This window comes from Symphalangus syndactylus, chromosome 18 (assembly GCF_028878055.3).
Source record: "Symphalangus syndactylus isolate Jambi chromosome 18, NHGRI_mSymSyn1-v2.1_pri, whole genome shotgun sequence".
Taxonomy (NCBI): domain Eukaryota; kingdom Metazoa; phylum Chordata; class Mammalia; order Primates; family Hylobatidae; genus Symphalangus; species Symphalangus syndactylus.
In genome coordinates, this window is record NC_072440.2 from 54,443,045 (window position 1) to 54,458,301 (window position 15,257).

At 45.6% G+C, this 15,257-nt stretch overlaps 1 protein-coding gene across 7 annotated transcripts in view; it reads left to right on the forward strand.

Moving 5' to 3' along the window:
* Window positions 1-15,257, forward strand: part of LOC129467828 (nuclear pore complex-interacting protein family member A7-like) — an 18,116-nt gene continuing 2,859 nt past the window's right edge. The window contains exons 1-10 of one of the 7 annotated variants that reach the window (XM_063622660.1): window positions 4-500; window positions 4,623-4,751; window positions 8,346-8,445; window positions 8,609-8,747; window positions 11,698-11,799; window positions 12,814-12,874; window positions 12,984-13,019; window positions 13,095-13,156; window positions 13,274-13,368; window positions 14,529-14,602. In XM_063622660.1, coding sequence (XP_063478730.1) covers window positions 8,623-8,747; window positions 11,698-11,799; window positions 12,814-12,874; window positions 12,984-13,019; window positions 13,095-13,156; window positions 13,274-13,368; window positions 14,529-14,602 — 555 coding nt within the window. In that variant the 5' untranslated portion in view covers window positions 4-500; window positions 4,623-4,751; window positions 8,346-8,445; window positions 8,609-8,622. Of the gene's footprint in view, window positions 501-541; window positions 1,155-4,622; window positions 4,752-8,345; window positions 8,446-8,608; window positions 8,748-11,697; window positions 11,800-12,813; window positions 12,875-12,983; window positions 13,157-13,273; window positions 13,369-14,528; window positions 14,603-15,257 lie in introns of those variants that run through there. The other 6 variants (XM_063622661.1, XM_063622659.1, XM_063622662.1 and 3 more) reach the window with 6 other exon arrangements.

Consider the following 15,257-nt stretch of genomic DNA (forward strand, 5'->3'; position numbering starts at 1 on the left):
ATGTTTATAAGGGCACTTTGAATTTCCAAGCAAATAATAATTTTGAGTTAGCTTTTAATCACTGACTTCTAGCACAGTTATATGATCAGAAACATGTTGTGTGATTTGATTGCTCTAAAATATATTGAGGTTTGCTGGAACAAAGTAAGTCAGGTTAACTTTTGTAAATGTACCATGGATCTTTAAAATGAATGTATCTACAACATTTGTTCCTGAGATACAGGTTGATGGACGGATGGCTACAAGGATGTGATGGAGATGGTTTACTATTGGGACCTTCCACATCCCGCTGATGTTTTGTTGCTTAGGATATGAACGGCTGAGCGGGGGCTGTAAAACCTCGCACTCTGCTTGGGTATGAGGTTCTTCCTGCCGTCCTGCCATCATTTGTTTTTTAGGTTTTGTCGCCAAGAGTGACCTTGAGGAACCCTGGGAGCTCAGGAAGGAAGGAGCGCCCAGAAGCAGGGACAGGGAGCTGGTTGGGAAGGACAAGAAATCAGGTTTGTGAAGGTTCCAGAGAGGACCTGTCCTTGGGAGGAGCGTGGGGGGCTGAGATGGGGGAGGGGGCATTGGAATGACACCAGGTGGAAGCACTGTGAGCTCACAGGTGGTCCACTGTGAGGCACCACCGGGGCCACCGATTGGTGGAGAGGGAGTATAAAGCCCCAGGATTGCTAAGATAGGGCCCAGACCGAAGAAGGTTTGCTGGAAAGCAGATCCCTGGTCTCCATCTAATTGCTCCTAAGCCTCACGCTCCTTTGCCCCTCGCGTACTGTTGCTTCCCTGATTGACCTTCTCCCTGACCTGTAGCTAAACCTTCTACCAGCGCTTCAGAACTTAATTTGAACCGGATCCTTTCCCAGACCCCTTTCTTATTCTTCTCCTCCTCCTCCCCCTCCAAGTGCCCAACAGCCCCCTTCTCCTCCTTTCCCTTCTCTTGCCTCCCCTCCCCTCCCCCTTCCCTCCCCTTCTCCTCCCCCTCCCCAACTCAGATCTGGGCGCCCGTCCCCATCCCCTTCCCTCCCCCCGCCCTAAGCCACCCCCACCTCTGTCCTGGCTGCCTCAGGGCACCCTGAGAGGACCAGGACATGAGGGTGCAGTGGCTGTTCTTTTGGCTCCTCCCGCTGGGATTTATCAGCCATCAGTCCACCCATGTGAGTAGACGCTGGACCTGCGGGGTTTCTTCCTTGTTACTGGGCTGCGTCACGCAGCATGAAATTACACAGCTCAGGCCTGTAATCCCAGCACTTTAGGGGGCCAAGGTGGGCAGATCAGTTGAGTCCAGGAGTTGAAGGCTAGCCAGGGCATCATAGCGAAACCCCATCTCCACAAAAAATTCCAAAAAAGATTAGTCGGGCCTGGTGGTGCATACCTGTTATCTCAGTTACTGGAGAGGCTGAGGTGGGAGGATCGCTTGGGCCCAGGAGCTGGAAGTTGCAGTGAGCTGAGATGGCCCCGCTGCACTCTTGTCTGAAACAAACAAAATGGACCAAAACAAAGTGAAATGTCATTTGATTTGTGTCACCTGGTTTGATGACTTTTTTTTTTTTTTTTTTTAGACAGAGTCTCACTCTGTTGCCCAGGCTGGAGTGCAGTGGCAAGATCTGGGCTCACTGCAACCTCTGCTTCTTGGGTTCAAGCAATTGTCCTGCCTCAGCCTCCTGAGTAGCTGGGATTACAAGCGCAGACCACCATGCTTGGCTAATTTTTGTATTTTTAGTAGAGACGGGGTTTCACCGTGTTCGCCAGGATAGTCTCAATCTCTTGATCTCGTGATCCGCCTGCCTCAGCCTCCCAAAGTGCTGGGATTACAGGCGTGAGCCACTGTGCGCAGCCAAAATATATAACCTTAAGTGTAAGTTTACTAACTTTGGAAAGTACGTACACCAGCATAACCCAACCCCCTTTCAAGATCTACGTTATTTTATTTTTATTACTTTTTTTTGAGACAGAGTTTCTCCCTTGTTGCCCAGGCTGGAGTGCAATGGCACAACATCAGCTCACCGCAACCTCTGCTTCCCAGGTTCAAGTGATTCTCCTGCCTCAGCCTCCTGAGTAGCTGGGATTACAGACATGTGCCACCATGCCCAGCTAATTTTGTATTTTTAGTAGAGATAGGGTTTCTCCATGTTGGTCAGTCTGGTTTTGAACTCCCAACCTCAGGTGATCTGCCCGCCTCGGCCTCCCAAAGGGTTGGGATTACAGGTGTAAACCACCGTGCCCAGCCAAGATCTACACTATTATGTCACCCCAGAAAGTGAACTCTCACTCTTCCCAGCCAGTCTCTTTCTTACAATAGGTTAGGTTGCTTATTCTGGAATTTCACTTATACAGATGCATGCCATGCCATAGGTACTCTTTTGTGTCTGCCTTATTCTGCTCAACACCAGGTTTCTGAAATCATTACCATTGTTGTATGGTTCTCTAACTCCATCATTTCCATTTCAGACTCAGCATATGCTGAGTTCAACCTGTTGAAGGGCTATCTCTGTTTAATTCACCATCTTGAAAGAAACATTTAAAATTGAGATGTTTTCAAGAATATATAGTTAAATCCTGAGGAATCGATGTAGAAATGGTATCACAAGGTGTCTGAACTTACGCAGGGGAAGTCTTTGTCTTCACTCACATAAGAGTCTAATGGGATTAATATCAACAATCTTAGAGAAATCCCACACTATTCATGCCATTTTCATGATCTCCACCTTGGTAATTTTTTTTTTTTTTTTTGAGACGGAGTCTCACTCTGTCACCCAAGCTGAAGTGCAGTGGTGGGATCTCAGCTCACTGCAACCTCTGCCTCCCAGGTTCAAGTGATTCTTCTGCCTCAGCCTCCCGAGTAGCTGGAACTATAGGCGCGTGCCACCACGCCCTTCTAATTTTTTGTATTTTTAGTAGAGATGGATTTCACCGTGTTAGCTAGGATGGTCTCAATCTCCTGATCTCGTGATCCACCCACCTCAGCTTCCCAGAGTGCTGGGATTACAGGCGTGAGCCACCATGTCTGGCCCACCTTGTTAATTTTTAAGCACTAAAATTTGATACTTATTTGTGAATGAAGTAACCTCTTCATTGTATTTTTTTTTTTACTTATGCTGAGCTTTAAATGACAAAGATTCACATAATCCAAGAGAGAAGTATTATTTAGAGGGATTCTTTTATCATGTGATATATAATAAATGCATCCAATGTTACACATCAATTTAAAAAACTAGTAAATAACTTTTAAGTAAAGATAACTACTGGCCAGTGCAGTGGCTCACACCTGTATTCCCAGCACTTTGGGAGGCCGAGGCAGGTGGATCATGAGGTCAGGAGTTCGAGACCAGCCTGGCCAAGAAGGTGAAACCCCGTCTCTACTAAAAATACAAAAATTAGCCGAGCACGATGGCAGGCACCTGTAATCTCAGTTATCAGTAGGCTGAGGCAGGAGAATCGCTTGAACCCGGGAGGCAGAGGTTGCAGTGAGCTCAGATCATGCCACTGCAATCTAGCCTGGGTGACAGAGCAAGACTTTTTCTCAAAACAAAAAGAAAAGATAATTACTTTATACTTAGCTTGTCCTACCCATGAGTGACGGGCTGCATGTGGCCCAGGACAGTTTTGAATGCAGTTCAACACAAATTTGTAAACTTTCTTAAAACATTATGAGATTTTGGCCAGGTACAGTGGCTCATGCCTGTAATCCCAGCACTTTGGGAGGCTGAGGCGGGCAGATTACCTGAGGTCAAGCATTCGAGACCACCCTGGCCAACCTGGCAAAACCCCATCTCCACAAAAAATACAAAAATTTGCTGAGTGCACTGTCAGGTGTCTGTACTTCCAGCTACTCAGAAGGCTGAGGCAGGAGAATCACTTGAACCTGAGAGGCAGAGGTTGCAGTGAGCTGAGAGCACGCCACTGCCTTCCAGCCTGGGTGACAGAGTGAGACCCCATCTCAAAAACAACAAACAAAAACAAAAAAACGGCTGGGCACGGTGGCTCGCATCTGTATTCCCAGCACTTTGGGAGGCTGAGGCAGGCAGATCGCCTGTCAGGAGTTCAAGACCAGCCTGGCCAACATGGTGAAACCTCATCGCTAGTAAAAATACAAAAATTAGTCAGGCATGGTGGCAGAGACCTGTAATCTCAGCTACTCGGGAGGCTGAGGCAGGAGAATGGCTTGAGCCCAGGGGCTGGAGGTTGCAGTGAGCTGAGATTGCACCACTGCAATCCAGCCTGGGCAACTGAGCGGAACTCTGTCTCCAAAAAAAAAAAAAAAAAAAAAAGGATTTTTTTTTTTTAGATCATTAGCTATTGTTATTGTTAGTGTATGTTATGTGTGGCCCAAGACAACTTTGCTTCTTTAATATAGCCAGGGAAGCCAAAAGATTGGATATCCCTGCTTTATACCAAGAAAGATGACACCCCACATTTGCAATGCCCAAAAGCACTACCAGCCATCCGAAAAACATGAGACTTCTAACTTCTGTTCTTTTTTGTAGCAGTGGAATCCCACAGTGATATCTGAGGGATGTGGTTAGCTTTTGGAGGAGGTTGATGGTTTCTAAGGATGATTCTTTCTGAGTGAAATATTGTCAGTGTCATTGACCTTTTCATTATTTCAACTATTGTTATTCCAGGTTATCCATTCTCTGCATGACCATTTTCATCCTGGGACTGACTTTTGTGGAATTCCGCGGATAGTTATCATTATTGTGTTTCTGGGAATTTCTACACTTGCCATTTTCCTCTGGAAAACTAATCTTTGTGTGAGTATACTAACTTTCTGTAGAGGTATACTTGTAATCACAAATAAGAAGAAATTATTTAAAACAATTCACGTTTCTGGACTTCATTATGAATATGTGGTTTTACCCAAAAAATCAGCGAAATGATTTATTAGCATAAGAATTATGAAAATATCTGCCATTTACATTATGAAAATTAAATAGGTTGGTGTTTGTTTAAGAGAATGTCAACAGAGCTTTCGGTCAAAAACAAGTTTTTTTAAACTTTGTGCTATTTATCAGAAATGGAGTATGAGGTTTCATCACTTAAATAGGAAATTGTTTCTAAACTCTTCTGCTTTAGTTCTATCATATGGGTGGAAGGAAAGCTTCCAATATCCTCTCTAAAGATTCACTGCAGAAATGAGCTGACAACAGAGAGCTTAACAGGAAAAGAAAAACATAGAACAGGCATAAACATGGGAACCAGCTGAAAAATGAGGCTGCTAGAAGGGCCAGATGGTTGATGCTTAAAGAGCACCCTCTTCTGAGGGGAGAGGGAGATAGATGGAGATGTAGGCAATTTAGAGGGGCAGCAAACGATTTCTAGGGGAAATGAAAGAGCCCAAGGAACAAACAATCGGCCTGAGACAAAGTTCCTCTGAGGTCATAGGGACGAGGTGACAAACTGCCGGAAGGTGAAGGGCAGAACTGCACTGCTTCTCATGATGCAGAGAAAGCCCCAGAGAATCTCTTAGAACTGCCCTCCAGAGAATCAATGAAAAGTGTGTCTGGGCAGGGTAATTTTGAATGACATCATTCAAAGTGCCTGTTCCCAGTTGCAACTGGATTGTGATCAGTATGTCAAAAGTCTGTACTTGGTAAGAATTTGGCTGCTAAGTGCCATAATTTGTCTTTTGAGACTTTTTTCCATTGGGTAAGTTGAGCTCTACATTTTCTCTTGCCATTCATGACGGTAAAAATGTGGTTGTCGGGGGGCTGAACCTCCTTCTGAACAATGATCCAAGATAAAAGTACTAATACCACAATGCTTTTTTATATTCAAGGGAAGAGGTAGTATGTTTCAGTTTTACCACCTAGATAATTACACGTCATTTGGCACTGCCTTTCAAGATATGTAGAAAACAGAAAATATATGAGTTATGAAGATATCTAGGCACATTTAACATTCTCTACCCCACTTAGTCCTGAACAGAGAATTTTCGGTATAAATTGGGGGAAGTTTTTTTTTTTTTTTCCAGCCCCCAGACGAGTCTCCCTCTGTTGCCCAGGCTGGAGTATGATGGTGTGATCTCAGCTCACCGCAACCTCCACCTCCTGGCTTCAGGCGATTCCCCTGCCTCAGCCTCCCAAGTAGCTGGGATTACAGGTGCCCACCACCATGCCCAGCTCATTTTTGTATTTTTAGTAGAGTCGGGGTTTTACCATGTTGGCCAGGCTGGTCTCAAAACCCGACCTCAAATGATCCGCCCACCTAAGCCTCCCAAAGTGCAGGGATTACAAGCATGAGCCACCACGTGAGCTGGGGGAAGTTTTTAAATTTACCACTTTTTAACAATTCCATTTAGGAAAGTTCAGTTGAGCTGTTTGACTTGGACAGCTTTGCACCTTCTCATCTTTGTCCTTGTCATCTAGTCATCTATACCACTACCTCCTAAGCAGGGACATCATGGGTGCCATGAAGCATTCATGCATGACGGCATTTCTTTGCTTCTCATTTCTTCATGTGTTTGACATTTCTCCTAGCTCCAAACTGGGCCAGCTACCTTTCTTATGAAATCTAGCAGTAACTATGGGATAGATGTGGTTGCTCTTTCATCTTTTTGGATTACCCATTGCTTCTCTTGAAATCCTAGCACATGTTTTGTTTTTTATCCTATGTGCAGAAATCAGAAAAAAACAAATTCTACAAAGAATTTGAAAGATATTACTTCAGGCCAGGTGTTGTGGCTCATGCCTGTAATCCCAGCACTTTGGGAGGCTGAGGCAGGTGGATCAATTGAGGTCAGGAGTTCAAAACCAGATGGGCCAACGTGGTGAAACCTCATCTCTACTAAAAAGACAAAAATTAGCCTGGCATGGTAGCGGGCACCTGTAATCCCAGCTACTTGGGAGGCCGAGGCATGAGAATCACTTGAATCTGGGAGGTGGAGGTTGCCGTGAGCCAAGGTAGAGCCACTGCACTTCAGCATGGGTGAGAGTGATGCTCTGTCTCAAAAAAAAAAAAAGTTATTTCAATGACTACCTCAGGAGATTCATAGGTATCTGACCCACACCTGAGATGGGATTTGCATTGCATCTTAGCTATGATGAGAACAAATATTTAATATCTTAGAAGATTAAAAGCATACTGTGATAATGTGGAAATCTTGGTGGGAATTCAGTCGTTAGTGAGAATGTTTTGCGTTAGGTTCAAACCAGCCTCAATGAAGCTGATGTGAGGGAAGGGAAAGTGGACTCTGAGTAGAGCAAGGACAGAAGGAAGATGTTCCAGTGCAGATCAGGAAGGAGCAGGGGGTGAAATGTTACAAATTCTAGAACTCAGAAAGCTGAAGGTAATTACTTCCTTTTCAAGTTGTGAAACATGTTAACCTGTGGTAAAATACTTATAACATGATAATTACCATCTAACCGTGTTGAAGTGTACAGTTCAGTTGTGTGAAGTATATTCATGTCATTTTTTTTTTTTTTTTTTGAGACAGAGTCTCACTCTGTCACCAGGCTGGAGTGCAGTGGTGTGATCTCGACTCACTGCAACCTCTGCCTCCTGGGTTCAAGCAGTTCTTCTGCCTCAGCCTCCCGAGTAGCTGGGACTACAGGCGTGTGCCACCATGCTCAGCTGATTTTTATATTTTTAGTAGAGACGGGGTTTCACCATGTTGGCCAGGATGGTCTCCATCTCTTGACCTTGTGATCCGCCTGCCTCGGCCTCCCAAAGTTCTGGGATTACAGGCGTGAGCTACCGCACGTGGCCCATTTTTTTTTTTTTTTTTTTTTGAGACAGAGTTTCAATCTTGTTGCCCAGGTTGGAGTGCAATGGCACAATCTCAGCTCACCACAACCTTTTCCTCCCAAGTTCAAGTGATTCTCCTGCCTCAGCCTCCCGACTAGCTGGGATTACAGGCATGCACCACCATGCCTGACTAATTTTGTATTTTTAGCAGAGACAGGGTTTCTCCATGTTGGTGAGGCTGGTCTCGAACTCCCGACCTCAGATGATCCACGCACCTCGGCCTCCCAAAATGCTGGGATTACAGGAGTGAGCCACTGCGCCCGGCCTCATGTCATTCTTTTGTGTGTGTGAGTGTGTGTGACAGAGTCTCATTCTGTCGCTCAGGCTGGAGTGCAGTGGTGTGATCTCGGCTCACTGCAACCTCTGCCTCCCGGCTTCGAAGGGTTCTCTGCCTCAGCCTCCTGAGAAGCTCAGATTACAGGTGCCTGCTGCCATGCCCGGCTAATTTTTGTATTTTTAGTAGAGACGGGATTTCACCATCTTGGCCAGGCTGGTCTTGAACTCCTGACACCGTGATCCACCCGCCTCGGCCTCCCAAAGTGCTGGGATTACAGGCATGAGCCACCACGCCCGGCCGTCATTCTTAAATTATTATTTCCTAGGTGTCTTTCCTGAAGACTGTCTTAAAGTCACGAAATGTACATGACAGATCCACGGATGTACATTGGAAAGCCTGGAGGTCCAATAGCCGTAGCCAGGAAGGTAAGGCTGTGTTGCAGTCCCCATAGTGTGGAAATGAGTTTGCCCTGGAAAGGGAAAGAACAGCTTCTTGCCCTCAGGTTTCTCACCTTCTCCTCTCCTCACCCTCACCAAGGGCAAAGGTCCACTCATATGCACACAAAGAAAAGGGTTTCTTCCTTTCCAGGAATTAAAATTGGCATGGAAGACCTCTATACTTCACGGAGATATATGGAAGCCAAAGTTCGAGCTGAAGTCCATAAGGTGACGACGAAGGTCAACAGTCATTACAAAATCAATGGACAGAGGAAGACTCCCAAGGAAGAGTAAGATGTGCCTTGACACAAATACTGTTGTATGAACCATGTGCCCGTCAAAGTAGACAACTGTAAAGTCCTTGGGAATATTTTCTACAATATTTGTGGCAAATTCAGTGGGTTCAAAATTGAGTTTGTCCTTTCTGCTTGATTAGTTTAATCTGCATATTTCCTTTCCCTTCCTACATTCTTGTTTGTAATTTTTTCAGGGGAAGAGGAGGTGCTAGTACTGGCATTAGTTTTCCTTTCTCTCTCTTTTTTTTTTTTTTTCCCTGAGACGGATCTTTGCTCTTGTTGCCCAGGCTGCAGTGCAATGGCACAATCTCGGCTCACTGCCTTTTGGGTTCAGGCAATTCTCCTGCCTCAGCCTCCCAAGTAGCTGGGATTACAGGTGCCCACCAACACGCCCAGCTAATTGCTGTATTTTTACTAGAGATGGGGTTTCGCCATGTTGTCCAGGCTGGTCTCGAACTTCCAACCTCAGGTGATCCACCCGCCTCAGCCTCCCAAAGTGCTGGGATTAGAGGCGTGAGCCACCACACCCAGCCTTTTTTTTTTTTTAAATTTTGTGATAGAGTCTCGCTCTGTCGCCCAGGCTGGAGTGCTATGGCAAAATCTTGGCTCACTGCAACCTCTGCCTCCCAGGTTGAAGCAATTCTGCTAAGCCTCCCGAGTAGCTTGGATTACAGGTGTGTGCTGCCACACTTGGCCAATTTTTTTTTTTTTTTTTTTTTTTGAGACAGAGTCTCACTCTTTTACCCAGGCTAGAGTGCAGTGGCATGATCTTGGCTCACTGCAACCTCCACCTCCCAGGTTCAAGTGATTCTTATTCCTCAGCCTCTTGAGTAGCTGGGACTACAGGCATATGCCACCATGCCCGGATAATTTTTGTATTTTTAGTAGAGGAGGGGTTTCACCATATTGGCCAGGCTGGTCTACAACTCCTGACATCATGATCCACACACCTCGGCCTCCCAATGTGCTGGGATTACAGGCGTGAGCCACCGCGCCCAGCCCAATTTTTGTATTTTTAGTAGAGACAGGGGTTCACCATGTTGGCCAGGCTAGTCTTGAACTCCTGACCTCAGGTAATCCACCTGCCTCAGCCACCCAGCGCGAGCCACAGCGCCCAGCCTGGATTGTTGAATTCAATGCTTGGGTCACCTCCAGATTCATTTTCACAGTCTTTCACGTTTTGGTCATATTACATTGTATTTTGCTGCCATATGCCTGATCTTTTTTTGTTAAATGTGAGATACTAGTTAAAAAATATTTAGCAATGAATTGAGGCCTAGCAGCATGTTATCTTGTTGCAGAAGAGATGGGAGTCTACTTCCGGGGGATGGTCAGGGGTCCTCCATACAGGCTGCAATGGAGGTCGTCAGTGCAGGCTCAGTCCCTACAAAGGCCAGGGTATTTCCTGTCCACCTCTATTCTGATGTGTGACTCTTCTGGGTCTCAACCAGAGCCAGTGGACTTCAGTACGGCTCGCTTTCATTGGCAGACCCTCAATCCACTTGTTTTCCATGTAATTCCATGCATGTGTGCAAAAGCTGCTCTGCTTCTTTGCATCTCAGTAGTCCCTTCTGGAATTCAGCAATGAAACTCAGGGAAATGGGTTCCAAATGCGAGGCTGACTTTTGTCCTGGGTTTCCTTCTTCTCTGTCTTGACCTCATGTCTGTTTACTGCCATGTTAGCAATTTGATGTATTCAATCATGGGTTTTATTCTGTTTGGTGTCCCCCATTGTTCTCATCAGAGATCAGAAGCTTCAGATGCACTTATGTCAACTCAAGAGTAGAATGCTTCCTTAGCTTCCCTCCAGAGTCAGGGTTTGTGTTTCTAGTTCCCAAGTGCACAGCAGGAGTAGTGATGTCCTCACTGTCTTCTTATTTGCATTAAACTGTGAGCTCCTTTAACGTGGGGACAGAACCTGCTCCCATTGCATTCTCAGCACCTCACCACATACTCCTTGTTTGAGGCCACTCCAGAGAGCATGTGCTGAAGGATGCCCTGTGGTCAGAAACAAGTTCATTAACTTTCTCTTTGAAGTGTTTTTGTCTCTGTTTCCTAGCTTTCTGGGAATTTTCACAGGCTTCCTATAAAACCAAGTATCAGGTGAGATCCTCAGGATCAGGAGCATGAATCAAGTGGTGTGAGGGCAACACAGCAAACTTAGCTTTTTAGGCCATTTTCTTTTTCTGCTCACACTCTCTGTGAACTGAACCTTGTTAAAGTCAGTCAACACCAGGGTGGATGGTTTGCAGTTGTCATCTATTTTCAGCACATAACACCCTGACTTAGGAGCCATTCTGATCATTTCTCATTCAATAGATGCGCCCAGCATTCAGATTGCCTTTTCTCTCAACCAGGATCTTTAAAGTCGATGACAAGGGTTCCAGTCCTGAATCATGGCAAAGTGCAGTAGTGAACTGCAGGGTTAATGACACCATATTCTGGAAGGATCTCTATGGCTGATGGTCTCCGTGCTGGCATCAGCCTGTGACTGAGAATCAGGTCTCCCACAGGAGGAGTCAGATGAGGAACAATCCTCTGCTTTCGATGGAGTTAGTTGTGATGAGTTGGTGAGGTCTGGTTTTTCACACTGAACTAAAATGAGCTTTCACTGTGTCAAGCACAAGACTGACCCCAGAGACACACATAGTGCACCTCACAGAAGCTTTTAATAGTCTTTATTTACTAAAGAATAGAACTAACTATAGAACTATGAAGATGAGCTGGAAATGACAGGTGACTTGCCAGCAAGCCAGAGTGTGATTTTTCTTTGTCCCTCAATGGGAGGTGTCAATTCTCCCTTCGGTTGTGAGAATCGGTTCATTTATGGGAATGTTGCAGGGGGGGATCTTTGAATCACAGCCTTCAGATGCCAGAAGGGAAGAGGGAATCCCACATGGGCTGGCGGATCATGTGTGTGCATTTCTCTCCCTTCTAATCTCAGGAAGCTAAGAATGAAAGAATGTGAGCAAGCAGAAATGGACAGGCAGCTATCAGAGGCAGAGGAAAATGGGAAATCAATTATGAAAGAAATAGACACCTACATGTGAGTTCAGAAACTGAACCCCACCCTCTTGGGAAACCCCCATTGGAGACGGGGTTGTTTTTAACCTTTGTACAATGTTTAGACCCAGTAAATGCAGAAATAGAAACAAACGGTCAGAAGACATATCGAGAGAGAGAGAGAGAGAGAGAGTTCACAAAACAGAAAACAAAGTACCTTAAGATTTACCAGTGACCAAAAGATGTGAAGTAGCAAAACGTCTCCTGATCCCACTGCCACCTAGACTGTGTGGAAACTCGGTTCATACCAGCCATTCTAGGGGTGGGGTGGGTTGTTGTCATCCTCAGGAAAGTCTGTTGTTGTAGGATCAAACACATCCTTCAAAAGGACTATGCCTGTTTATAAGCCCAGCTGTTTCTGCCCTGTGAAACACGGCAAGGATATTAATACAAAGAGAATAGAGGTTTATGATAAAAGATGCTCAATGAAGGATGAATTAGGGATATACTGAGAATGGGGAAGGAAATTGTCAACTCAGAAGTCAGCAGGCAGTAAGCAAAAGAGGAGGAATCAATATAGCAACAGTTTGGATCAGACTGTACTGATTTTTAGTTTTTGTTTTTGTTTTTTTTCTGAGATGGAGTCTCGCTCTGTCACCCAGGCTGGAGTGCAATGACGTGATCTTGGCTCACTGCAACCTCCACCTCCCAGGTTCAAGTGATTCCCCTCCCTCAGCCTCCCAAGTAGCTGGGATTACAGGTGCCTGCCACCACGCCCGGCTAATTTTTTGTATTTTTAGTAGAGACGGATTTTCACCATGGTCTCGATCTCCTGACCTCGTGATCCGCCCGCCTCGGTCTCCCAAAGTGCTGGGATTACAGGCGTGAGCCACCGCGACCGGCTCAGACTGTGCTTTTATAGCCATCTGAAATTCGTTTTCTAGGTATAGATAGATTGTGTAAGGGTACAGTTCTGAGGATAACAGAAACATGGCAGGTTATTTAAAATCATCCTGAAAGTGGTGCTTTATCTGATGAAAGTGATTGTAATCCATAGGAAATTGTTTCACGCTGCGGAAAGGTTGCGGCGGCGGGCAGAGGACTACTACAGACGCAAAGTAAGGAGCTTCCTCCCCGCAGTTGCAGGATTGTTCAGTGCTGATGTAGATGATGGCACAGCCCTTAGACTCTCTCAACATTCAATTTCTCATGTGTTGGCTTTTTCAGATCACCCCTTCTGCAAGAAAGCCTCATGCCAACTGGGTAAGTTTGTTTGTTTTCTTTGCTTTTGGACATAGTCTGCCAGGTCAGGACATGGATGTGTTTTTCTGCCCACAGCTCTGTGCTCAAGCCTTGCAGAGGAAGATGGCAGAGAGGAAGGCTGCCTCCAAGCAGCAAAGGTAGGTCATTGTGATGGACATTTTAAAGGATGTTTTTGTTTTAAGATAAAGCTTTGAGTGTCTAGTAAAGAACATGGTGTTTTAATTCTTCAAGTCAATTCTTTCTATGTCTTCTAGGTGTGAAATGAGGGAAAAGCAGAGAGTGCCAGAGAGACACAGGAGTCAGGAGCCAGTCCAGGGAGGACCGGGCCTAGAGAACCCTTTCTGGAGGGGTAGGAGCTCGCTGTGAAGGCAGCCGCTGAATTTCTGCTGCACAATCCGCACACCCTGCTTCTCCTTTTGGGGATGAGGGCTCGGGTGGGGTAATGGTTATGTTTCCTGGACACAATTCCAAGCACTTATAAAGAGAACAGTTGTCTCGCTGGGTAGCAGGACCCTATTTTTCTCAGGTGCCCTGGCTAATGGCTCTTGGCTAGTCCTCTGTGAATGGTGGAGCTCAGGCCGCTCCACTGACTGTGGACATTGCCCCACCCTGATGTCTTGGTTACTTTTAACTGAGATGAGCCTAGAAGGCACATGGGCCAGCTCCCCTTTCCACCTTGACTCAGTGTGAAGGATTTATTTTTCTTTCATTTGAGAAAACAACAATAGCACTTTAGAATGGGAGCCACATGTGCTGATGAGAGCAGAGATTTTCTGGCCATGTCTTCATGGATCAATATTGTAGCGTGAGATCTGCTTTAAGAAAAGAAGCATTTATTTACATTTTTTGGAACTTTCTTCATTATTTTTGTTTAAGTTGTTTATTGTCAACTATATAACTCCATTAGTAAGTTAAATTTCTATGTAATCTTACTCCTCTAACATTTGAAGTGTAACCCTAAAACTTTCCAGTTAATTTCTGTAGCTCTTACCTTTTCTCATGACTGTTCATCTCTTTATGTCCATTTCTGTTCATAAGTATTGATAATACCTGGCCAGGTATGAAAGTTAGATTAACTATGAATCCACAGAATTTTAAATGTCCCTATGGCTTGAAGAAGAGGAGCAGTGCTGTTCCTGTCCAGGGTTTATTGATATTCTTCCAACCATGGCTGTTCCTATTTTAATTTGAGTCTGTGCTCACATGATGAGTGATTTCCTCTGATGTGTACTGATTTAGAGCTCATTTCCAGCTGGTTAGAGCCCACCCTGTTCACAGCCTGTTGAGAGTTAAGAATACCCCTGGACCAGGGCTCTGTGGTATCTTCCTCAAGGATGAGGGTCCAGAGGGCTCCAGAGTCCTCTGAGGCATGTGGTCAATAAACCCTGTGCCTCTGGTAAGGGACCTGTGTGGCAGAGAGTGAGATGGCAGCGGAGGGTGTGGAGGGTTTCTTATTCTGCACAGAAGATGCAAGCCAGATTTAGCCCCATTCCCTTCTCTGGCCCTTAGCAGATTCAGGACCTCATTCGGTTCCCATGAGGAACAGCAGCTGCGTCCCAGCTGAAAACAGAGAGAAGACAAAGGTAAACGCTGGGGACATTTTCACTCTTCCTATATCAGGACACTTTGGTCTTTTCCGACAATGCCCTCTCCTGGCCTGGCCTCTGCTCTGTGGGTTCTGTGGTGCCTTTTCTGTCTCGACTTCTTGAGAAGCAAAATCTTCCCCCATGAGCCTTCAGGCTTCTCCATTCCCAGCTGATCATCGTTGGTGGCACCTCCAGAATCCATAAAAGCTCAGGGGCCGAGGGCTGAAGGGCTTTTACTGTTCTGTTTCCAGAAATAACATGAGGAGGCACCACTGACCTCCACTACTGTAGGTCTCATGGCGCAGTGAACTCTGACTGATCCACTTTACCCAAGATGTTGTGGGGTCTCATTTCCAAAATATGTAGGATTTTCTTTCTTTTCCTGTGATTTTGTTTGCATTCTGCTATAATGTAGGTGATTAACGTTTTGTGCAATTTTCAATGCTCTTTCACATGCTGGCTGTGAGGGAGGAATGAGGATAGACATAGACATTCCCATGTCTCAAACATGCTTCTTTGTTACTCTGTTATGACTCTGTCTTCCCTGGGGCAGGACCCCAGCCTGCCTACATTTGCAGACAGACACAGTGGCATGTGGAGACAACGGTGTGTCCCAATGATTTTACTCCCCAGCTGTGGGCAGTACTCAGTG